Here is a 24608-nt window from a genome sequence, read left to right as displayed (position 1 = left end):
CTTGAATCTTTAAAAAATACTTAATCTATTTCTATCTCCTCCCTCTTAGTCATCAATGCTGGAATGAGGAAGTTTTATCTTCAAGCCAATGATAAGCAGGATTTAGTGGAGTGGGTCAGTTCACTCAACAATGCCACCAAAATCACAGTAAGTCTTGCTGATCTCGGATCAGATTCCAATTACTTACTAACATACTAACTTATTATCAGTTACTGTCACAAGGACAGTTCAGAACTGGATCCCTTTTGGTGTATTGACACATTAAATACAAATACAGAAATCCTTTTCATAAATCACCTTGTTTGTGCACACATAATATTTGATTTAAGTCCATATTCTGTTTAAAGGAACAGGTCACATTCCTTTAAGCCTTTATTCTGAAAAATAGTTTCACAAGCTCTGCAGCTATTGGAATATCCCTCTATATCAGCATATATATGTTTATATATATATATATATATATATATATATATATATATATCTCAGCATATTCCATTAAGTTAAGACATGCGTGTTCTTTTCCTTTTATTCTGTTCTGGAAACAGCTTTTTATTAATGAACTCATTTTCTCTCAGAAATTATTGTGATTGGATCCAGTGTTCACATTAACAGGAAATGTGTCATGTGTATTTTGTTGATTCGTGTCTTTTATTTTGAAAAGTTTAGTTCCTGTTTCCCTTGTCATGTGATTTCATGTTTTCCCTCCATGTTTATGTGTCATGTTTTCATTGGTTTATTGTTTAATTATCTTGTTATCAGTTCTGTTTGTTCATTGGTTTATGTTCCCCCATGTCCATGTATTTAAGCCCTCATGTTCACCATTGTCTTTTGTCACGTACTGAATGTGAATATATGTGTTTGGTACGCTGTTGTCAAGTCAAGCCAAGCCATAGTCAAGTCTAGTCTAGTCCATGTTCATGTTTTGTTTTGTAGTCAGGGTTATTGGTTCTCACTTTGTAAATAAACTGCACTTGGGTTCTCTACACTACGTCATCGTCATCATCATTGCCAGCACTGCCAACATCGTTACAAAATGTTTCATTATTTACGGAATTAAGATACCCACTCTTTTTTTCTGATTAACATTTTTATTGATTCATACAGTTAACAAAGAAAAGCAAAACATATATACATAGAATCAACATTTAACCCACATTATTACCCCTCCCACTCCCAATCCCCAACCCACCCTGACCCTCAACAAACATCCCTGTGGTCACACATACTCACAAATATATATACATATGTAATAATAATCACCACACACATTTAAAACTATACTTCTCTCTCCACTGCCCCTCCCCGAGAGCCCTCCAAGAACAACAAATTGCTGCCCCATTTCCCAAAAAAATAATCCAAGTTGCCTAGCCTTCTAGATGACATTTCCTCGAAAGCCACCACCCTCCCCATCTCCGCACACCACTCTTGAAATGAGGGCACTCCAGACGACTTCCATCCCCTTAAAACAATCTGTCTGCCGATCATAACACTGGCTAGGAACCAATTTTTGATGTGTTTATCTCCTATATTGATGACCGCCCCATCGCCTAAAATACAGAGTCTGGGGAAAAATGAAATTCGAGTGCCCAATACATCACACATAAAACTCTGAACCTTCAACCATAATTCTTGGATCTTAACACACCACCAAAAAACATGGATTGTGTCTCCATCTTCAGATTGACATCGCCAGTAGGTGAGTGTGTCTTTAAGACCAAGCCTATACAATCTAGAGGGGGTCCAATAGAAGCGAAGTAAAATCTTGAATTGTATAAGGCACACCCTTGCATCTCTAGATGCAGACTTGAAGTTTTTTAGAATCCTAGCCCACACTCCCTCCCCCAATACCAAGTTGAAATCTTTCTCCCATAATCTGTTGAGAGAAGTTGAAGCTCCATCCCCCAGACTCTGAATTAGCAGGGAGTAATACACTGATGCCTCATGGCCTTTTCCAAAAGCAGTAATCACCACTCCCAGAGTATCTGCTGCTTCAAGGGGGTGTATGCTACTCTCAAAAATAGTACAGAGCAGGTGGCACAGCTGTAAATACCTAAAGAACTGAGATCTGGGAATCCCAAGATGTTGAACCAAATTTTCAAAGGATCTCAACACTCCACTCTCGGGGGCCTGGGTAGCTCAGTGGTAAAAGACGCTGGCTACTACCCCTGGAGTTCACTAGTTCGAATCTCAGGGCATGCTGAGTGACTCCAGACAGGTCTCCTAAGCAACCAAATTGGCCCGGTTGCTAGGGAGGGTAGAGTCACATGGGGTAACCTCCTCGTGGTCACTATAATGTGGTTCATTCTCGGTGGGGCGCGTGGTGAGTTGAGCGTGGATGCCGCGGTGGATGGCGTGAAGCCTCCACACGTGCTATGTCTCTATGGCAACGCACTCAACAAGCCGGTGTCCTCCGCCACCCGGATTGAGGTGAATCACTACGCGACCACGAGGACTTAAAAGCGCATTGGGAATTGGGCATTCCAAATTGGGTGAAAAAGGGGAAAAATCCCAAAAAACAAAAAAACACTCCACTCTCATACAGGTCACTGAGTGTATTAACCTCCCTCACAATCCACTCTGACCAGAAGAATGGGGACTTATTAATACATAGATTAGGGTTCAGCCATATGCTCAAGGCAACATTTAAATAAATGTCCGAATTAAACACTCTGGACACTTTTGTCCATACCGAGTGCAAGATAACGGGGTGTAACTTAACTTCTCCGGATAGTTTGATAGAAAGGCTTTGCAATGGCGAAATAGGGGCAAGAACTTCCTGTTCAATACAAAACCAGGGAGGGGCTCTCTCAGGTGGAAGCGACCAATGAGCCAAATATCTGAGACCGAATGCATAATAATAAAACAAAATCTTGGGTAGGCCTAGCCCACCTTTGTCAGTCGGCCTATGCAACTTACTGAAATGTAATCTGGGACATTTACCATTCCAAATGAAGGACTTCGCTATGCTATCAAATTGCTTGAAATAAGAGAGGGGGACATCTATAGGGAGAGACCGTAGCAGGTAGTTAAATTTTGGAATACAATTCATTTTAATAATATTAACCTTCCCAATCATAGATAAATGTAATGAAGCCCACCTGCCCACATCGATCAAACCTTTTTATTAAAGGGTCAAAATTAATTCAATTAACTAAATCACACAAATTTGCTGGGAATAAAATACCCAAATATTTAATGCCTTGTTTGGGCCACTGGAAGGCGCCTGGCTGAAAAGCCGTTACAGGGCATTATGCTGTCAGAGCCAAAGCTTCAGATTTAGACCAATTAACTCTGTATCCTGAGAACTTGGAAAAGGAATTAATAATTCTGTGGAGGCAAGGCATAGATCTAGTGGGGTCGGAGATGAATAATAAAATATCATCTGCGTAAAGCAGAAGCTTATGCACCACACCTCCCGCCGCCACCCCTGTTAAATCATCTTCCTTTCTTATCACGGCTGCTAATGGTTCCAGAGCAAGACAGAACAATAATGGGGAAAGAGGGCAACTCTGCCGGGTGCCCCTATCCAGAGTAAAATAATCTAAAATTAATCCATTTGTTTGTACCGCTGCTACAGGGTGTCTATAAAGTAACTTAATCCAACCAATAAAAGTATTCTCGAACCTGTACATTTCCAAAATCTTAAAAAGATAATCCCATTCTACCCTATCAAACGCCTTTTCGGTGTGATATTGATGAAATGTCTAATGTTATCAGAAGAGCTACGGCCCCGAATAAACCCCACCTGATCTGTATGTATAAGAGATGCCATAACTTCACTTAATCGGTTAGCCAGAATTTATGACAATATTTTAACGTCTTGGATGGTAACTCTTACACTCGCTTGGATCTTTGTCCTTTTTAAGAATCAGACTGATCCGGGCTTGTGTCATGGTTGGTGGAAGTTTTCCATTCTTTAATGATTATGTATAAACTTCTAGCAGAAGTGGAGCCAACTCTGTAGCATAAGATCTACAAAACTGAGCGGCAAAGCCATCTGGCCCTGGAGCCTTGCCTGTAGGCAAGGCCTTAATTACCTTGCCAAGTTCCTCCAAGGTTATCTCAGAATCAAGATAATTGTTTTGGAGTACGGACAGCTTCATTGAATTCTACTCGCTCAACACCAGTTTCATGTACAACAGTAAAGAGAAGACTCAGGGGTGCAGGCCTTATGGGAAGAATTGCAAAGAAAAAGACACTTTTGAAACTGAAATACAAAGAGAAAAGGTTAGAGTGGGCAAAGAAACAGAGACATTGGACAACAGATAATTGGAAAAGAGTGTTATGGATCTTAACCCCATTGAGCTTTTGTGGGATCAGCTAGACTGGAAGGTGTATGAAAAGTGCCCAACAAGACAGCCACATCTATGGCAAGTGCTACAGGAAGTGTTGGGTGAAATGTCACCTGAGTATCTGGACAAACTGACAGCTAGAATAACAAGGATCTGCAAAGCTGTCATTGCTGCACGTGGAGGATTTTTGATGCAAACACTTTGAAGTAGTTTAAGAAGTTTTGAAATTTTTTTTTTAAAATTGTAATAGTAATTTTTCACGTTATAAATGTCCTGACTATACATTGTGATCAGTTGAATGCCGCTTTGATGAATAAAAGTACCAATTTCTTTCCATAAGAGCAAAATCTGTACATTATTCTAAACTTTTGGCCACCAGTGTACAGGTGCATCTCAATAAATTAGAATGTCGTGGAAAAGTTCATTTATTTCAGTAATTCAACTAAAATTGTGAAACTCGTGTATTAAATAAATTCAATGCTCACAGACTGAAGTAGTTTAAGTCTTTGGTTCTTTTAATTGTGATGATTTTGGCTCACATTTAATAAAAACCCACCAATTCACTTTCTCAAAAAATTAGAATACATCATAAGACCAATAAAAGAAACATTTTTAGTGAATTGTTGGCCTTCTGGAAAGTATGTTCATTTACTGTATATGTACTCAATACTTGGTAGGGGCTCCTTTTGCTTTAATTACTGCCTCAATTCGGCGTGGCATGGAGGTGATCAGTTTGTGGCACTGCTGAGGTGGTATGGAAGCCCAGGTTTCTTTGACAGTGGCCTTCAGCTCATCTGCATTTTTTGGTCTCTTGTTTCTCATTTTCCTCTTGACAATACCCCATAGATTCTCTATGGGGTTCAGGTCTGGTGAGTTTGCTGGCCAGTCAAGCACACCAACACCATGGTCATTTAACCAACTTTTGGTGCTTTTGGCAGTGTGGGCAGGTGCCAAATCCTGCTGGAAAATTAAATCAGCATCTTTAAAAAGCTGGTCAGCAGAAGGAAGCTTGAAGTGCTCCAAAATTTCTTGGTAAACGGGTGCAGTGACTTTGGTTTTCAAAAAACACAATGGACCAACACCAGCAGATGACATTGCACCCCAAATCATCACAGACTGTGGAAACTTAACACTGGACTTCAAGCAACTTGGGCTATGAGCTTCTCCACCCTTCCTCCAGACTCTAGGACCTTGGTTTCCAAATGAAATACAAAACTTGCTCTCATCTGAAAAGAGGACTTTGGACCACTGGGCAACAGTCTAGTTCTTCTTCTCCTTAGCCCAGGTAAGACGCCTCTGACGTTGTCTGTGGTTCAGGAGTGGCTTAACAAGAGGAATACGATAACTGTAGCCAAATTCCTTGACACGTCTGTGTGTGGTGGCTCTTGATGCCTTGACCCCAGCCTCAGTCCATTCCTTGACAATCCTCATAAGGCTGTGGTTCACTCGGTTGGTTGTGCATCTTTTTCTTCCACACTTTTTCCTTCCACTCAACTTTCTGTTAACATGCTTGGATACAGCACTCTGTGAACAGCCAGCTTCTTTGGCAATGAATGTTTGTGGCTTACCCTCCTTGTGAAGGGTGTCAATGATTGTCTTCTGGACAACTGTCAGATCAGCAGTCTTCCCCATGATTGTGTAGCCTAGTGAACCAAACTGAGAGACCATTTTGAAGGCTCAGGAAACCTTTGCGGGTGTTTTGAGTTGATTAGCTGATTGGCATGTCACCATATTCTAATTTTTTGAGATAGTGAATTGGTGGGTTTTTGTTAAATGTGAGCCAAAATCATCACAATTAAAAGAACCAAAGACTTAAACTACTTCAGTCTGTGTGCATTGAATTTATTTAATACACGAGTTTCACAATTTGAGTTGAATTACTGAAATAAATGAACTTTTCCACGACATTCTAATTTATTGAGATGCACCTGTATATATAAGACATGTGCTTGCAACACCACGTTGCGAAGTATTGCCAGTTTTTACCTGTCTTACTGAGCATTTTTCATTGTATGTGGATTTCAAGTGTTTGGATTTTTTTGGCCTGTTCATTCGACTCACGTTTTTGGATTACTGTTTTATATTTGTTTGATATTAATTTGCCTATCTGTGTTTGTGACCTCTGCCTGGACTTTTACTACACTATTTGCCTATCGAATTGGATTGTGTGAACTGTACTTCTTTTATTGAACTTCTGCAAATAGATTCTAATCTGACTCTGGTCCTGAGTTCGTTACACCCTTTCAAACGTTTGCACTGCATGTTTTCTGATGTGATTTTGAATCTTTTCAAAAAGTAATTTTGTGGTCCATTTTTGTGTGTATGATCTATGATCCTGTTTGGTTTTATTTTGCGGATCTCAACAATGTCTCAAACCGTGCTCAAGTGTGTCAAGATACACCAAATTCGCCCAAGACCAAATTATCTTATCTACAGTATACTATCCACTTTAATTTTACAGTTATATTCTTTTACTGTATGCCATCACTTGTCTCAATTGTGTCTTTTTATTCCTCTCAAGGAACTCTTGGAAAAATGTTCCAAGTCAAAGCTGATACTTAAATAACTGAGAACTCCATGAAGTCTTCTTAGCTATGAAGGACCAAAATCTGAGCGATAACTGTCACGGTCCTGTCACTCTGTCAGTCTGGGTTTTGGTCTGACAGGACTGTGGCATTATTGTCCTATGTCTGTCTTGTGTTTCGTTGTCTGTCTTTGTGTGAGTGCGCTTTTTCAGTTGTATTCCCTGCACATTTCGGTCTGTCTTGTTTCATGTCGGGAGCACGGTGTCTGGATCACTTGTGTTCCATGTATGTCTGTGATTGGCGTGGGTGCATCACGCTTATGTCATCTTGGCAGCATGCGTCAGTAGTTTGTCTGGCTCTCGCGAACGCAGGTGTGCCTCGCGTCACGCTCGCTTTGCGTTGCACACCTGGGTCGCGAGCTGTCTTCATGTTGTGCTGAGGTTCGGTCACTTCGGTCTAAGGTGTTGGGTGTGTGTGTGTGGCCGAACTCTCACACTGGTGTCCTGTCTTATTTTTGTTGCCTGTTGCGTGCATTGCGTGGCATTTGCCTCGCGTTGTACGCTCAGGTTTCGTTTAGTGTGAGAATGCGTGGCATCACTTTGTTTGGTGTTTCTATGCATTCTCTCGTCTTGTTTGTTGGTTGGCATGAGCGTATATTGCCTTATTGCCTTGCCGATGTGCGATCATGCCATTCAGGTGTTTTGTTGTCTTGTGAGAGCACGTGGCTTGTTTTGTTTCTGAATCGCCGCATGTCTCTCTGTCTTACATCATACCCCGCCTCCTTGTTTACCCATTATTAATTTATTAGTCACACCTGCCCTATCTTGTTAACCCATTTGATTTCTCTCCCTATTTTAGTCTCCTCGTGTTTGCTGTCCAGTGCTAGTTCGTCTTGTTTCCAGTCTTGTGTGTTCAGTCGGTCTTGTGTCTTGTTCCAGTCAGTGTGGATTACCTTCCCTCATTCTTTCGGTCCAGTCGGTCCTGTTTCCCCATTACCCTCTGACCCAGCCTGGATACCTTTTTCCCCTACGGGGTAGTTTGTGTTTGTTTTTTCCCCCTCGTGGGAGTTTTGGTTTGTTTTTTTACCCTTTTTGTTGTATAAAATAAACTTGTTATTTTTTTCACTCTGTGTTTGTGTCCTGAGCCTCTCATTCCCTACACTCTGATCCTGACATTATGAACTGGCCAGATGGACCCAGCAGAGATTTTTTTTTTTCAGCTGGCTGCCAGTGTGCAGCACTGGTTGAGTAGCTTTACAGGCTACGGCAGGATGAAGTCCGTGTGGGGGTATGCCCTTGAATTTTTATCATTGTTCTCGGGTCTGGGATACGATCAGACCTGCCTAATCAATGTCTTTTGGGCAGGCCTTAACGAGCCCGTTAGGTCCATTGTCCCAGAACCCGAGGCAGTCAGGCTTGCCCTTAAATGGGAGGAGAACATCACGGTCTGTGCCTCAGGGGACTTCCAGTCCTCATCCCAACCTGAGGACGAGGGCACCCCCCATAAGGAAGTGGACACCTCAGGCGAGACCACTGCTGCTGACTGTCATGAAGCGGAGGCGGAGGCTGCTACAGCAGCAGTACTTCCCTCCGCCCGGAAGAGGAGGAGGAGGAGGGTGCCTACTCCTCAGTTGCTGACAGTATCCACTGCTACAGAGACTGTTCCCCTGCTGCTGTCAGTGCCCACAGCCACGGAGACCATTCCCCTGCTGCTGCCAGCGCCCACGCCTGCCACGCCTAATGAGCCAGCGCCCACGCCTGCCACGGTCAATGAGCCAGCGCCCACGCCTGCCACGGTCAACGAGCCAGCGCCCACACCTGCTACGGTCAACGAGACAGTGCCCACGCCTGCCCCGGTCAATGAGCCAGCGCCCACGCCTGCCCCGGTCAATGAGCCAGCGCCCACGCCTGCCCCGGTCAATGAGCCAGCGCCCACGCCTGCCCCGGTCAATGAGCCAGCGCCCACGCCTGCCCCGGTCAATGAGCCAACGCCCACGCCTGCCCCGGTCAACGAGCCAGCGCCCACGCCTGCCACGGTCAACCAGCCAGCGCCCACGCCTGCCACGGTCGACCAGCCAGCAAACACACCTGCCACGGTAAACAAGCCAGCACCTGAAGCCTCATCCATCCCAGAACCAGCGCCTGAAGCCTCGGCCGTCCCAGTGCCAGCATCCTTGGTAATGACAGCTGCTCCCACAGGAGTGCTCCCTGCCACCCGGAAGAGGAGGAGGAGAAGGGCTCCTGTTCCCCAGTCGCAGCCAGCGCTCATGGCCACGGAGGCCGTTCCCCAGTCGCTGCCAGCGCTCCCGGCCACAAAGCCTGTTTCCCTGCCAGTGCCCACGAACACAGAGGTCATTCCCCGGTCACTGCCTGTGCTCACAGCCACGAAGGCTGTTCCCCCGTCACTGCCAGTGCTCAAGAACAATGAGATCATCCCCCAGTCTCTGCTGGTGTTCACGGCCATGGAGGCCATTCCCCTGTCGCGGCCAGTGCCCGAGCCTTCCAGGGCTCCGCCCCCGAGCCGTTTCCTTCTGAACCCTGTCCAGTGGCCGCCATCCAGTTCACTTCCCCTTATCTAGCGGCCGCCGCCCAGTACTCCGATCCCTGTCCAGCGGCCGCCACCCATTACTCTGTCCCCTCTGCCCTGAAGCCACCCCCCCAGGCTGCCAGACCCTGCCTTCACCCTGAGGCCTCCCCCCAGGCCGCCGGTCCCCACCCCTTTCCTTAAGTTCCCTCTTTGGTTCCCTTCCCTCCCTTTCTGTTGTGTTTTCTGTTTTACACTGGTGGCAAAAATTTGGAATAATGTACAGATTTTGGTCTTACGGAAAGAAATTGGTACTTTTATTCACCAAAGTGGCATTCAGCTGATCACAGTGTATAGTCAGGACATTAATAATGTGAAAAATTACTATTACAATTTGAAAAACAATTCAGAACTTCTTAAACGACTTCAAAGATTTCTCATAAAAAATCCTCCATGTGCAGCAATGACAGCTTTGCAGATCCTTGGCATTCTAGCTGTCAGTTTGTCCAGATACTCAGGTGACATTTCACTCCACGCTTCCTGCAGCACTTGCCATAGATGTGGCTGTCTTTTCGGACACTTCTCATTCACCTTCCAGTCTAGCTGATCCCACAAAAGCTCAATGTGGTTAAGATCCATAACACTCTTTTCCAATTATCTGTTGTCCAATGTCTGTGTTTCTTTGCCCACTCTGACCTTTTCTTTTTGTTTTTCTGTTTCAAAAGTGTCTTTTTCTTTGCAATTCTTCCCATAAGGCCTGCACCCCTGAGTCTTCTCTTTACTGTTGTACATGAATCTGGTGTTGAGTGGGTAGAATTCAATGAAGCTGTCAGCTGAGGACATGTGAGGCGTCTATTTCTCAAACTAGAGACTCTGATGTACTTATCCTCTTGTTTAGTTGTATCTGGGCCTTCCACATCTCGTTCTGTCCTTATTAGAGCCAGTTGTCCTTTGTCTTTGAAGACTGTAGTGTACACCTTTATATGAAATCTTCAGTTTTTTGGCAATTTCAAGCATTGTATAACTAAAAAAAAAATGTATTCCTCCAAACAATGATTGACTGATGAGTTTCTAGAGAAAGCTGTTTCTGTTTTGCCATTTTTTTAATCTAATATTGACCTTAAGACATGCCAGTCTATTGCATACTGTGGCAACTCAAAAACAAACATAAACACAATGTTAAGCTTCATTTAACGAACCAAATATCTTTCAACTGTGTTTGATATAATGGCAAGTGATTTTCTAGTACCAATGATCAATTTAGCATGATTACTCAAGGATAAGGTGTTGGAGTGATGGCTGCTGGAAATGGGGCCTGTCTAGATTTGATACAAAATGACTTTTTCAAATAGTGATGGTGCTGTTTTTTACATCAGTAATGTCCTGACTATACTTTGTGATCAGTCGAATGCCACTTTGGTGAATTAAAGTATCAATTTCCTTCCAAAACAGCATAATCTGTACATTATTCCAAACTTTTGGCCGCCAATGTATGTTAGTGCTCGTTTTGTCTGTCTTGTGTATTGTTTGATGTTCCCATTTTGGGACACCGGGAGGCGGGGGTACTGTCATGGTCCTGTCTCCTTGTTTGCCCATTATTATTTTATTTGTCACACCTGCCCTGTCTTGTTGATCTGTTTGATTTCTCTACCTATTTTAGTCTCCTCATGTTTGCTGTCCAGTGCCAGTTCGTCTTGTTTCCAATCTTATGTGTTCAGTCGGTCTTGTGTCTTGTTCCAGTCCGTGTGGATTACCTTCCCTCATTCTGTCAGTCTGGTCGGTCCTGTTTCCCCATTACCCTCTGCCACAGCCTGGATACCTTTTTCCCCTACGGGGTAGTTTATGTTTGTTTTTTCCCCCTCATGGGTGTTTTGTTTTTTTGTTTTTTTACCCTTTTTGTTGTATAAAATAAACCTGCTATTTTCACTCTGCATTTGGGTCCTGAGCCTCTCATTCCCTACACTCTGATCCTGACAAATAACATTTTCCTGTGGGCAGTTTAGTGCTCATTACACAAAAATATTTGACCGTAGAATGCCACCATTGATACAATCAAGTATTCCTGATATATAGCCATGTAATAAATACATGCATATGTACTGTATATGAACTCCACATGGAATCTGGAATTTTATTCTTGTTTATCATTTGTGGATTACAAAACATTTTTCCGCAGGTGCCAAAATCAGGTGAGCAGGTGTGTCATAATGCAGCAGAGACATGTGTGGACTCGCTGGGTGCCACAAAACAAGTGTCCTATAAGACGGAGATCATCGCTGGAGTTCCCATCATCACCACCACACAGGTCAAGCAGCAGACACTGACCACATTCACACTTCACATGCAACATTATACATGAAGAGAATGTTTAAAGGGGTCATGAAATGGAGAATCACATTTTCCTTGATATTTAGACAAATAAGAGGTAACTGTACTATAAAAACATACTGTACATTTCAGAACTCAAAACTTCCTCCGCAGTCTAAAAAGAGCATTTATAGTTGCCACCCTGCTGAAATGTCTCGTTTTGAAATGAGTGTGTTCGTGACATTACGAATTATTGCTCATTTGTATACACATCCCACAACACGCATCATCTCACACAGGCGCTCGGTTTGTATCGTAAACAGAGAGAGAGCAGGACAGACAGGCCTAGTGTGGCTAACTATTCCTGAACACCAAAGGGGACCCATCTGTACTATTTGTAATTATTTTTGTATATAAACATGCACTATGCAGACGTCTTTGACTGCTGTCATGTATCTCATGCCACTTTTAAAAGACACGGTGTCAAGTTACAACTCTGAAAAGGAGATTCATTCAGTTGCTGCTGACAAACTCGTTATAGACGCATTCTTGAGCCCATCTGCAATATTTTTAATTATCGATGTATGTTAATGTAACAAGTTCTCTCTCCCCAGAGGAACGCTTGACCAGGCCCTCGCCTCCACATACCACATATGGAGTGGTGCATGGTCTGAACTGAGGGTGCTGTACTTTGTCTCTCATAGAAAGCTTCTGACTAATGTACAGCACCGGGCACTCCACCCCCTTCACCACTTGGGACAGTACCGCACCCAGCCTCCTGTCTGATGCATCCGTCTGTAAAAAAAAAAAAAAAATGGAAAGAGAGAGAGAGAAGTCAGGTGAATGCAGAAGCGGCCTGCCACAAAGTGCAGCTTTTACATGGGTGAATGCATGGCTCCATCCACTGGACTGGGTCTGGAGCTCCCTTTTTAGTGACATCAGTCAGTGGGCTGGTGACGTCTGAATAATTAGGCACAAACCTTCGATAATAGCCTGCCAGCCCCAGGAACTGTCTCACCTCCTTTTTGGTCTTGGGTCTCAGGCAGGTCACAATCGCAACGGTTTTATCAATTTAGGGCCACACCTGACTATGACCCAAGTGGAACCCCAGATACTGTACCTCCACCCATCCAGTTGCACACTTCTTCAGATTTGCTGTGAGCTCCACTCGTCACAGTGATCTCAGAATTGCCCCCAGATGCTAAATGTGCCGCTGCCAATCATTACTATAAATAATGATATCATCCAAATAGGCAGAGGCATAAGCAGCATGCGGTCTGAGGACCCTGTCCACAATATGCTGAAATGTAGCCGGGGCCCCAGACAAACTGAACAGAAGGGTCACAAATTGGTGTAAATCAAACGGTGTGGAGAAGGCTGTTTTTTCACAGGACATCGGTGTTAAGGGGATCTGCAAATATCCCTTTGTTTAATCCAATGTCGAATAAAAGCGAGCCGTGCCCAACTGATCAAGCATTTCGTCAACACTAGGCATTGGATAAGCATCAAATTTTGACAACGCATTAACTTTCCTATAATCCACACAGAACCGGACCGAGACATCGCTTACCAGAACCACCAGGCTGGCCCAGTTAGGGCTGCACCTAACGATTATTTTTTTATCGATTAATCTAACGATTTTTTTCCGATTAGTCGATTAATCTAACGACTAATTTGCAGATTATTCTAAAGATTTTTTATAATTATTACTTGATTTAATATAACAATTATTTAACCCAAAATAAATATAAAAAACTTGTCTCATTAATATTTCAATATTTTATTAAATCATCTTCTCTTAAACACAAACAAATGTACAAGAAAAAAAGTGTGCACTGCAGGGCATTATTCTGCAACAAAAAGCAGTGTTACTATGAATGCAAACTTTAATATATATATTAGCATAACATAAATATATATAAATAAATAAAAATTTCCAACATTCTTTTGAATGCCCATGTACTAAAATAAAATATTTGATGCCATGAGTGTACCTTCATTTACTATTACTATTATTTTGAATGGCCATGGAAAATTAAGCAATATGATAATTTTACCTGGTCGCAAAAAGTAGTCCGTTAATTTACCTGATGAACTTTCACCTTTTGCTGACCCTTTATGCTTCGCAGAGCTAATGTGTGCTTCTAAATCACTTGCATCTTTATTAGCAACTGACACATAAGTGCCAGCTTTACATGTCATACATTCTGCTTCCCACGGATCTAGACCTGGACGAAAGCATGGGAATTTTTTGTGCAAATCTTCTGTAAATTTGCACTTTCGTTTGGGCATTGTTTCCACTCAGCTGTCATTTGCTGCTACTGTCAAGCAACTGTTTGATGCCGAACACAACAGCGCTTCGCGTGTTCGCGGAGAGATTGACAGGCAGGAATTTGGCCAATAGTTGCTGCAAGCCTCTTATAATTTACCAATTGGTGTGCGAGAAGGCGGGACTTACAAAGAGGGGTTAAAGCAATGCAAATATGCGTGCACACACAATGAAGTATTAGACCAGATGCACATCATAATGCAACTAAAGCCAAATCCCGGACAATTTCACAAATTTAGAAATCCCGGCCGGACGCTTTTTCAAGTTCCGAAAAAGAGGACGTATGGTCACCCTACATTTAGCAGCGGTGCAGAAATTACTTTTAACATGGGGGCGATGAGGAAACATTTAGAAAATCAATTTAAAGTGACTACTACTAACAGAAACACGTGTTGTAATACTAATATGTCATGCTTGGGTGGGGACAAAAAGTAAACAGGACTTACGGTGCTGCCTTTCTGCCATCTTGACAAAGCACTCCGGGATGCTTTCGCTTCAAGTATTCGGTCATACTTGCATACTTGTTCGGCGGTTGCACTGCTGTGATAAGCCATTTCCAATTTGCATAGCTTACACAGCACCATATTGTTGGGTCTCTGGCTAAAATACTCCCACGCTTTAGATGACCGTGGTCGAGTTTTTTTTTAGCTGCAGCTTGTTCTTCGGGGGAATCCATGCTTAAACCGGGCGCTGCCATTTTAATTACTCCATTGCGACGCGCCGACGCATGTTATGCAAATCGACGTATTTCTGTAATCGATGATGTCGATTACGTCAATGAATCGTCCCAGCCCTAGACCCAATCTCTGTGGGATTCTTCTATTACCCTCATATTGAGCATGGCCTTTAATTCCTCCCATACTACCTCTTTCTTGTGTTCGGGTAAGCGGTAGGGATGACTACGTACCACTACCCCTGGGGTTGTCTCGATGTGGTGTTTTATGAGATTAGTGCGGCCGGGGAAAGGTGAGAACACTTTAGAGAAATTATTTTGCAACCTGGCAACCTCCTTACATAGTGATGGTGAGAGGTGGTCTCCACAAGGGACCGGGGTGAATTGATTGGCTTTTAGATTCCGGTCCAAGCTCCTCCCTCTCCAGAACTACTATCTCCAAGGATACGGGGACCGCCTCTCTCCATGGTTTTAGTAGATTGAGGTGGTAAATCTGACGTGCCCCACCCCTATCTGTACCCACTACCTCATAATCAACTTTCCCAACTCGCCATGTGACCTCAAAGGGCCCTTGCCACTTTGTGAGTAATTTCAAACTCAATGTGGGCAGCAATACTAGTACTTTATCTCCCTGTGCAAACTCCCATAGCCGAGCTCACCTGTTATACAGTTGGGACTGACGTTCTTGCGCCTGTAGCAAATTCTCCTGTGATAGTCGCCCCAGTGTATGGAGTTTTGCTCTCAGGTCAAGAGTGTATTGAATTTCATTTTTGCTCTGTGAAGGTCCCTCCTCCCAATTTTCCTTCATGACGTCTAACACACCATGGGGCTAACGCCCATATAACAATTCAAACAGGGAAAACCCTGTGGAGGCTTGCGGGACTTCTCGCGCAGCAAATAATAGGGGTTCGAGCTACTTATCCCAGTTCAGAGCATCTTCGTGCATGAACTTACGAATCATATTCTTTAAGGTCTTATTAAATTGTTCGACCAAGCCGTCCGTTTGTGGATGGTACACGCTTTTCTGAATTGATTTAATACCCAATCATTCATACAGCTCGCGTAGTGTACGTGACATAAAAGCCGTGCCCTGATCAGTGAGGATTTCTTATGGAATCCCCATACGGGAGATAAAGAGTGCCTCCGCAACACTACATGCTGAGATGTTGCGCAGCGTCACTGCTTTCAGATATCGTGTTGCGTAATCAACCAGGACTGACGCAAAGTGATGTCCGTGTGCTGTCCGTTTTAATGGCCCGAAGAGGTCCATGCTTTTGGAGTGGCCGGCGGATTCACGAGCTGACATTCACGGCATGCTGCACAACACTGGCGAACATCGCCGTGAATGCCCGGCCAATAGAAATGGGCCATGAGACAACTTGGTGTTTTCCCCTGTCCCAAGTGACCTGCCATCGGATTATGATGAGCCGCCTGGAATAACATTTCCCAGTGGCTCTTTGGTATCAACAACTGGGTTGTGTTTTCATATGTCTGAGTGTCCTCTGTTATTCTATACAACCAATCTTTTTTAATTGAAAAATATGATATGTGAGTGCGATGCCCGGCCATCAATCACTTTCACTTGGTCAAATGCGTGCTTCAGGGTTTCATCTCGCGACTGCTCTAGTGGGAAATCCCCAACCAGGAAACCCCTAAGGGTGGGGGAGGATGACACCTCCCCTTCCCCAGCATCAGCCTGATGCAGAGCAGCCCAGGACATGCCTCCCCAGCCAGCGCTTCGCACATTCCACACCGGTTTACTTTCTCACAGGACCCATCCACACACAACCCCTTCAGTAATGATCGAAAGCCAGCCAATTATTTCAAAATTAGCAGATGGGTGAGGCGAGGACCAGCACCTCAATATTATGCTTTTGTCCCCCGGAATATTACCGTGATGTCACTACAGGATAATCATGAAATCCCCGTGCACACACCTCACCTTCACCCTATTATTTGCCTCCAATGCCCCATTTTGAACCAAGCATTGATGAATGGAGGTTTGATTACAACCTGAATCCACCAAGGCTTGGTATGTACCCTCCTTAATACTCAAGGGTATTTGGTATGTCCCTGCTCTCTCTGGGGCAGTCTGTGGGGTGTCGGGGATCTGGATCAAGGCCCTCACCTCCATTACTGGGCACTGCTCTTGAATATGACCCGGCTCCCCACAACTTCAGCAGACCGGCCCAAGGCTTCCGCCCACACTTGTGGCAGTGGACTCTTTCACCTGGGACAAAGAGAGGAGAGAGACGGGGTTTGTGGAAGCAGAGAACCCCATGAACGGGGAGCCGGTCTTGGGGGAATGTTCCCCGTTTCTGGGGAAATGGAACAGGATGGAAGGAAGGGGGGAGAGAACAGGGGAGGAGAAATTAGATGGGGGAAGGGCTTGCGGAGCGCCGGCCCCTGGATACACTGCCAGATGGATCGCTTTGTCCAGCGACACCGCCCGGTGGCACTGTACCCACTTGGCCGTCCCCTTCAACGAACTGCTCCAGCACCACCAGGTTGATGACATCCTCTGCGTCGCTGTCCTCCTTGGCCAGCACCCACTGCCGGCTAGCATCACGGAGCTGCTGGGTGAAGGCAAACGGGCGGCCGACCTCGTTCCGCGTTAAGGAGCGGAAACACTGGTGGTTTTTATGTGTTTATGGGGCAGTTTAAAACACTTGGACACAATCAAAAACGTAAGTAAATCGTTTCACATTTCAAATGTCGTGACTGTTTGATAGTTTATGGTGCTGAGTGTTAACAGTTGTGCTTGAGATGAACAGTTAAATGTATTCGGATGCAATGTGTTGGATGTGTGTTATGTGTAAATCCTGAAATGTCATTTTATAATGTTGTGGAGCTAGTTCAATTTTCTTCCAATGAGTTTTAAATATGGCTGTATTTGAGGGGCTGCAAAATGTTAGACAATTATAACAGTGGGTGTTTACGTTGAAGTTTTAAGGAGACACTGAGGCCAAAACCAAACGTTTCAGACAGAGGGCCAAAAATAGGGTGGAAAATGATCATATATTACTAAATTGTGACTGTTTTGGTGCAAAAAAACTTTACTTATATTATCAATGGACCTCAAAGGAAGATAATAAAAATATTAAAAAATAGCATTTCATGACCCATTTAAGAATGAATTGAGAAATAACAATGTTCATAAACGTACATGTATCACAATAGTTCGTTTTTCAGACTAGCTTGTGAATTGATATTAGCTAAATGCCCTTATGAAAAAAAGTACTGTGATGGTATCAGATGGGTGGGTGTTTCTTCAACTTCAGGCATTTTAGCACAGTGGATTTCTAGAAAGTAAAGACTCATTAAAACATGTTTCACACTCTTATTAGTTTATTTAATTTTGTCTACTAACAGTGTCCAACAGTGTATGTAAATGCATCACAGGAGATTTATGTCATTTTTGTGTCATTTCCAGCACATCTCAAATTCTCTATTGTGTTTAATAGAATTGTGTGCTGGAAATGATGCTGATGGAAATTATAGTTTTTAACTTTTTCAAATAAAATGACCGACTCCTTTGTCTTGCTAAGACTAATTACATAGATAACATTTTATTATCCTAAATACAAAAGGATACTAAATCCTTTTTTGTGTAATCTTGCTAAATTAAACCTTAACTGTAAATGACAGACACTAAAAAGTGATATTTCCCATGATTTTTTAGTTTTTAGTTTTGTCTCATATTTCATCTCAAGCATGCTCTTCACTGACACTTTTGTCCACTTGGTTATCAAGTTCACTAACTTTTGAAGAAACTATTGTTTTATGTGGTGGAAATGACATCACAACTGTCGTAATTATTGAAAAATGTATAGGAATTATTTTCACGAGATAAATATTCAAATAGTTTGTTTATTTCACTCTTTGTTTAGATGATCATAGTTTTAAACATGTAATAATTAGTATTTTCATAGTTTATTATTGAAAGTCTGGGTCTGGGACAAGACTAAAGAAAGCCAAATCTATACATAAAAGACATTTGAAAAGTAGCAAAAATAAATAATGTTTCCAATTCAGTTTTAATGTTTCATATAACAGAAGGTGAAATCTGTTCATTTGAATCAAAATCAACCTCTGGGACATGAAATTGAACAAAGTTGAAGAAACTATATCATGGTACTTTGATACATATTACCAGTTAAAAGTTTAGATACTCTTGACTGAATTTGTTTCTCATAATCTTAAAAAGCTCATGTATTAAGTCTTATGCTTAAATGCTTAAAATTAGATTGTAGACTAATATAAATTGTGCCAATATATGCATTTCTTTACAAAGCTAAAATTGAAAAGCTTTAAAAAGTACAGAGTATGTATATATAAATATATATATATATATATATATATATATATATATATATATATATATATATATATATTAGATAGATAGATAGATATTATAATTTTTTTATGTTTTTATTATTATTTTTTTAATGGATGAGAACGTGTGCAGAGGTGTAATCTAGACAAAGAGTGACTACTTTGAAGATGCTCAAATATAAGATTTTTTCATTTGTTTCATACATGTTAGTGTTTGTTTTGATAGTTTTTACTATTATTCTAAAATGTGAAAAATAATAATAGTACTGAATGAGTAGGTGTCTGATAGTGTTTACCATTATTTATCCAGCTAGCCTTAGTTTGTGCTTTATTTATGCTAGGACTGATGTTTGTGTGTCAAGTGTTGAGGTCTATGTGCATCAAACTCAAGTTATTGCTCATCCTGTCTTTGCTTTGCAAGATGTTTCCTCATTTTAAAGTCAGATAGAACTGCACACAATTGGTAACAAATTAAATGTTTTGTATTGTAACAAAAAATCTGCAGTTGTGTTGATAAGAATTTATCGGCTGAACGAGACATGTTTCATTTAGTTAATGAACAAATTCAAACTGACCAAGCAAAACAATATTGCTAAGGATAATTATGAAGACAGTTGTTGAGAGAACATTATTTTTTTAAAAATTTTTTACAGTTAGATGCAGCTAAAGTTGCACATTGATGTGTGGCGCTGGCTGTTTGATTGTGTTTCAGGAGAAGGGTGAAGGTCAGAACGGAGCAGACCGGAGTGGACTGAGGAAACCTCCGTCAGGTCAGCTGCCATATTATCTGAGCCGCATTAACCAGGACCAGTCGGTGATTAAAGCTGGATATTGTGTTAAACAAGGAGCTGTGGTGAGTCAAGAAAGCAGAACTAGTGAGCTCAATGATGTGCCATTGTAAAGTTCACAGACATTAGCTCTTTTCCAAAATCTAGTGATCTGTCTTGTTGTCAACTGTCTACATAGGCAGCTGCCTTCTAAAGGATAGGATATTCTTAGATTTTTGCCTGCCATTACGTCTGTGCACAATCAGGCGTTCTAGCCTTATACATATACGCTTATGGACATGTTGGACGCATGCACACTACGACTGGGAAACTGGGCTGTGTTAGTTACTTTAACGTGTAGAGCAATCCAAAGAAGTACAGTAATGGTTTACTGTATTTGATTAGCTAGCATACAGTACTTGTATGTATGGGTGGGCAATGTGACCAAAATTCTAGTATATTACAGTAGTAGTTATACTTTTATACCATGGTAATGGTATACTGCATATAACTTTTTTCCAGAAACCCCCCCCCCCCCCCCAAAAAATAAGATTTACATATTAAATAAGCACGTGGTAATGTATATTTTTGGATAATCCAGTTAGTGAATTAAATATTGAATAAAAGAAAGTACTTCAGCTCATTTGATTACTTTCTCTGTTATTTGGAACTTGATGAACATAGTAAAAGTAAATAAAAACCACTCAACTCCAAAGCAACTTATAGTGCACTTATTACAGGGACAATCCCCCCGGACCAACCTGGAGTTAAGTGCCTTGCTCAAGGACACAATGGTGGTGGCTGTGGGGATCAAATCTGCTTACCAGTTCTGTGCTTTAGCTCACTACGCCACCACCACATTTTCCAAAACCATGTCATGCGATTTTTATTTATTTATTTTAATTAGTCTACAAAAGGAATCAAATCTACTGAAATACTCTCAAGTGCCCATTCACTCATGTGCCATCTGCAGTGAAAGTCATTCACACATCTGCCTGAAGAAAGATGCCTCTCTTATCATTCTTGTCTGTATTCTGAACATCAACACTCTTTTATAAACATATCTTTGCAGTAGTATCAGTGTCATCTTAAATTACAATAACAGAGTGTAACCAGCTCATATTATGGCCGTGTTTAACATGTTAGCACATTAGCGTCATGAATTTAGAATCCAAACAAGATAAATTAAATATTACTTTAAATCATCAGAGTGGTTAAAACAACTTCCTTTACTGACCTCATGTAAATTGTACTCTATAGAATGAGGTATAAGGTAATTGATAATACATTTTAAATGTCACATTAGTTCAGGTTTTACAGAGCGTCCTCATATTTAAATTTTACGTTGCGTCATAAACAGCATTTTAGGGCACTTTGTCAAGTTAAACTTAGTTTGAAACTTAGAAAAACACCTCTTGAGGTCAATTTATTCAGAACAGCACTCCGTCCAGCTGTGTTTGAATGCAAGAACTTCCTCATCTTGAGCTGTTGCTAGTGTCAAGCAGGGCTGAGTTTGGTTTGTTCTCTGTACAGCTGTACTTACTGCCCCCTGCTGAAAAGAGGTGGTACTTTAAGGTTGAATTCCTCTGACCTTTATTACGGTCTAAGGTCATGATTAAATGCATTAAATCGACTGCCCTAATTTTTGAGATTTTTTAGATGGACCCCCAAGCACCAGCATCACTTAAAAGGCAACAGAATGTTATGAGCAGTGTTCACGTCGAGCATGTCTGATGCCTTAAAATACTGTCTAGTTGGCAGCTTTCTAGGTTTTGGACAGAGCTATGTGAATCAAGATTAATGTGTGTATGTGTGGTTTTGTCTTGGTTCAGATGAAAAACTGGAAGAGGAGGTACTTCATGCTGGATGACAATACACTCAGCTACTTCAAATCAGACATGGTCAGTCTCTTCTCTCTCTCTCTCTCTCTCTCTCTCTCTCTCTCTCTGTACAGTTCATTGCTGTTGTCATTTAGTCCTGCTTGAACCTCTTGACCTGTTTTCATTGTGTTTTGCACCTGTGCATCTGTAAGCTCACATCTGATAAGTGAAAGTCCAGCCTGTGTATTGTTCCTGGCATAATCACATTTTACAAATAAAACATATTTACATGTGTGCCCACACAATTTCACCTGTGACTCATGTGGGAGTGAAAGTTTATCGTGTGTACGAATGTCCATTAATGCATAAAATAAATAGTTTAATGTTAATATTTTAGGGGTAGGGTTTGGGTTAGTCTATAGTAATTATAACTAGATTGTTAAAGTCAAGACAAACTTTGATGCTGGCTTGAAAACCCTGCCCTGACATTTAAAAAAGTTTTAAAAGCTTGAAGTTTTAGGGATTTACATACCCAACCAGTAGTGTAGTCAGAAACGTTTAGGTGGGTGGGCCAAGAGAAATGATTCATTGCACGAGATCTGTACACTTTTTGATATATTTTATTAGACATGAGTAACATGGAACATTAGGAGGCCTTGTGGCTGAGAACAGATATTTATTTGTATATTTTTTTCTCTGATCGTGTCACTTCGTCACAACTCTACTCTCATTAAAGTGAGGGAGAGATGACATTGCTGCTGTGGTAAGAGAGAAAATGCATAAAGGAATCAGGTTTAGAGCTATCCCTAAGTTATTACATATACGGTAAAAAAAAGATGATGGAGTTTAAAAGTTTTGAGAACCTATTTTATCATCCAAACTCATTTATTTCAGAGTAGTTTACTTATGCCATCATGTCACATTAAGCATTATCAGTTCAAAATAATTGAACTTATATCCTGACCTCTGAGTAACACCATAAACGTCACTGTACATTTTAGCAACACCTTCTGCTCACGTTTATAATAATAACCTGGGGGACTCATGACTATGATCTGGAATACTTTCATTTACAATTAATGCTTTGGATGAAAGTGATCTAATGTTTAGTAGCCTTACCTTTATATGATGTTTATCTTCAATGTAAGTCTTTTTTTTATTTATTATTAAACCAACATGGACACAAAGATTACATTTCTTGACAAGTGTGTTTAAAACTAGATTTTTAAGAGATTTATCATTTTTATCATCCTGGTCAATCTTATTTGTCAATTAACCATATTTTAATATTATATTCCAGATATCTACTTTCTCACAACTCGACGTTTAGATCCTCTATTGGCAGGTCAGAGGAACAAGATAACCCAGGGTTAAAAATAATCCCGAGTTAACAATATCAGGTGTGCCCGTAATATCAGTAAACTCGCAGGAATATAGATGGGTGGAAGCATGTTTTCGCTCAAATAAAGGGACTGCCATGCCTTCATGCCTGATTGTGGCTCACTTTGTGCTGTAGTGGTTTGAAATCATTGTAAACGGTTATAAATTGTTTTGACTTAGGGGGGAAACAATGGAGAGCTGTTCCACTGCGGACTCAAAACACAACTTCCTGTCGAAAGTCTTTTCCACAGAATTATAATAACCTAATTACTTTTATCATTCCCATAGAGTTATGAAGAGCAGAGGCTGTTTCATAAAAACTCTTCATCTGACAATGAAAATTCAATGTATTGATCACAGAATTTAATCATCAATTATTATTACTAGAGGTGGACGGTATGACCAAAATCTTATATTGAGATATGATTAATTTATCTACATGCCACTGTAGTGTTATATGTCACACTGTAGATTTATTTGCTGTAAATTCAATAATAAAAATGATTTATATGTATATATATATATATATATATATATATATATAATGTAGTAATATCTATTTTTTGTTTAATCCAGGGAATTAAATGCTTACAAATAAAATGTATTTGTTCTCTTCTTATTTTTTTTTTTAATTATTTGGAACTTGATTGATTGACACAAAACAAAAGATAACATTATTCATACTTAATATTCATACTGAGTTAAATAACAGTTAAAAACAAAAGACAGTACAGTAATACTGTAATATTTCGTGGGACTGGCTTAACAAACACGTAAGATACTTTAATCACACTTTTCAGTGTACAGTGTAACAGGGTGCTTTCCAGCACCACATAAAACACACGCACTGCTTTTCAGCCAGCAACGTCAAACAAATTAACTCACACATACACACACACAGACAGCTTCGTGTGTCTCTCTCTCCCCTCTGCCACTGTCTCCTCTCCTTTAAATACTCCGACCGCCCCTCGCTGGAACATGAGACCGGTGTGGCACACTTATCTTCCCAGCCTTGCTCTGCCCAGGCGCCACTTGGCCCCACCCTGCTTGCCACATACCCCCATTCTCCGGCCTGTGACATACTCCCCCCCCCATTTCTGGGGAGGGAGTGTTGACGCATCAGGATGATCTCCGGGATGAGGGAGAGAGGAGGGGGAGAATAGAGAGAGAGAGGAGAGAACGACGGGCTCCCAGGACACGCTGTCGACTGGCCCCCCGGACACGCTGTCGACTGGCCCTCAGCTCGTGTACTGTTTCTGTCCATGACACCAGGCGATGGCACTGGACACAGAGCTCCTTGACGGTGCATCCTTCCTCCTCCCAGGTTTTGGCACCAGTGTAACATTTTGTGGAAAGGAGGAAGTTTGGGCTGGCATGACAAAACATGTATACATTTATTGTTGTACTTTTCAGTCATACACAATAACACACTGCTTCACACTACGTTATGCTTTTCAGCTTCACTACACATAAACTCTGTTGGCTTGTCAGCTCAACACTACACACAGTCAGCTTCGTGCATCTCTATCTCTCGTGCGCCGCTGTCTCCTCTCCTTAAATACTCCCGCCATCCCTCACGTGAACGTGAGACCGGTGTGGCACACTGGTGGAACTCATTCACCACTTATCTTCCTGCTTCGCTCTGCTCAGACCCCGC

At 41.7% G+C, this 24608-nt stretch overlaps 1 protein-coding gene across 10 annotated transcripts in view; it reads left to right on the top strand.

Annotated features, from left to right (window-relative positions):
• plekha1b (pleckstrin homology domain containing, family A (phosphoinositide binding specific) member 1b) overlaps positions 1–24608 on the top strand; it is an 87985-nt gene that overhangs the window by 44711 nt on the left and 18666 nt on the right. For all 10 annotated transcript variants that reach the window (XR_007894326.1, XR_007894327.1, XR_007894329.1 and 7 more), the window contains exons 5-8: positions 50–147; positions 11517–11645; positions 19697–19837; positions 21584–21652. Coding sequence is in view for 5 of the 10 variants with exons in the window: in XM_051667812.1 (XP_051523772.1) it covers positions 50–147; positions 11517–11645; positions 19697–19837; positions 21584–21652 (437 nt within the window). In the remaining 5 variants the exon portion in view is untranslated. The remainder of the gene's footprint in view (positions 1–49; positions 148–11516; positions 11646–19696; positions 19838–21583; positions 21653–24608) is intronic.

Source organism: Myxocyprinus asiaticus, chromosome 32 (genome assembly GCF_019703515.2).
Source record: "Myxocyprinus asiaticus isolate MX2 ecotype Aquarium Trade chromosome 32, UBuf_Myxa_2, whole genome shotgun sequence".
Taxonomy (NCBI): Eukaryota; Metazoa; Chordata; class Actinopteri; order Cypriniformes; family Catostomidae; genus Myxocyprinus; species Myxocyprinus asiaticus.
The sequence above is the reverse complement of the archived record's forward strand: the minus strand, read 5'-3'. Positions and strand labels throughout refer to the sequence as shown.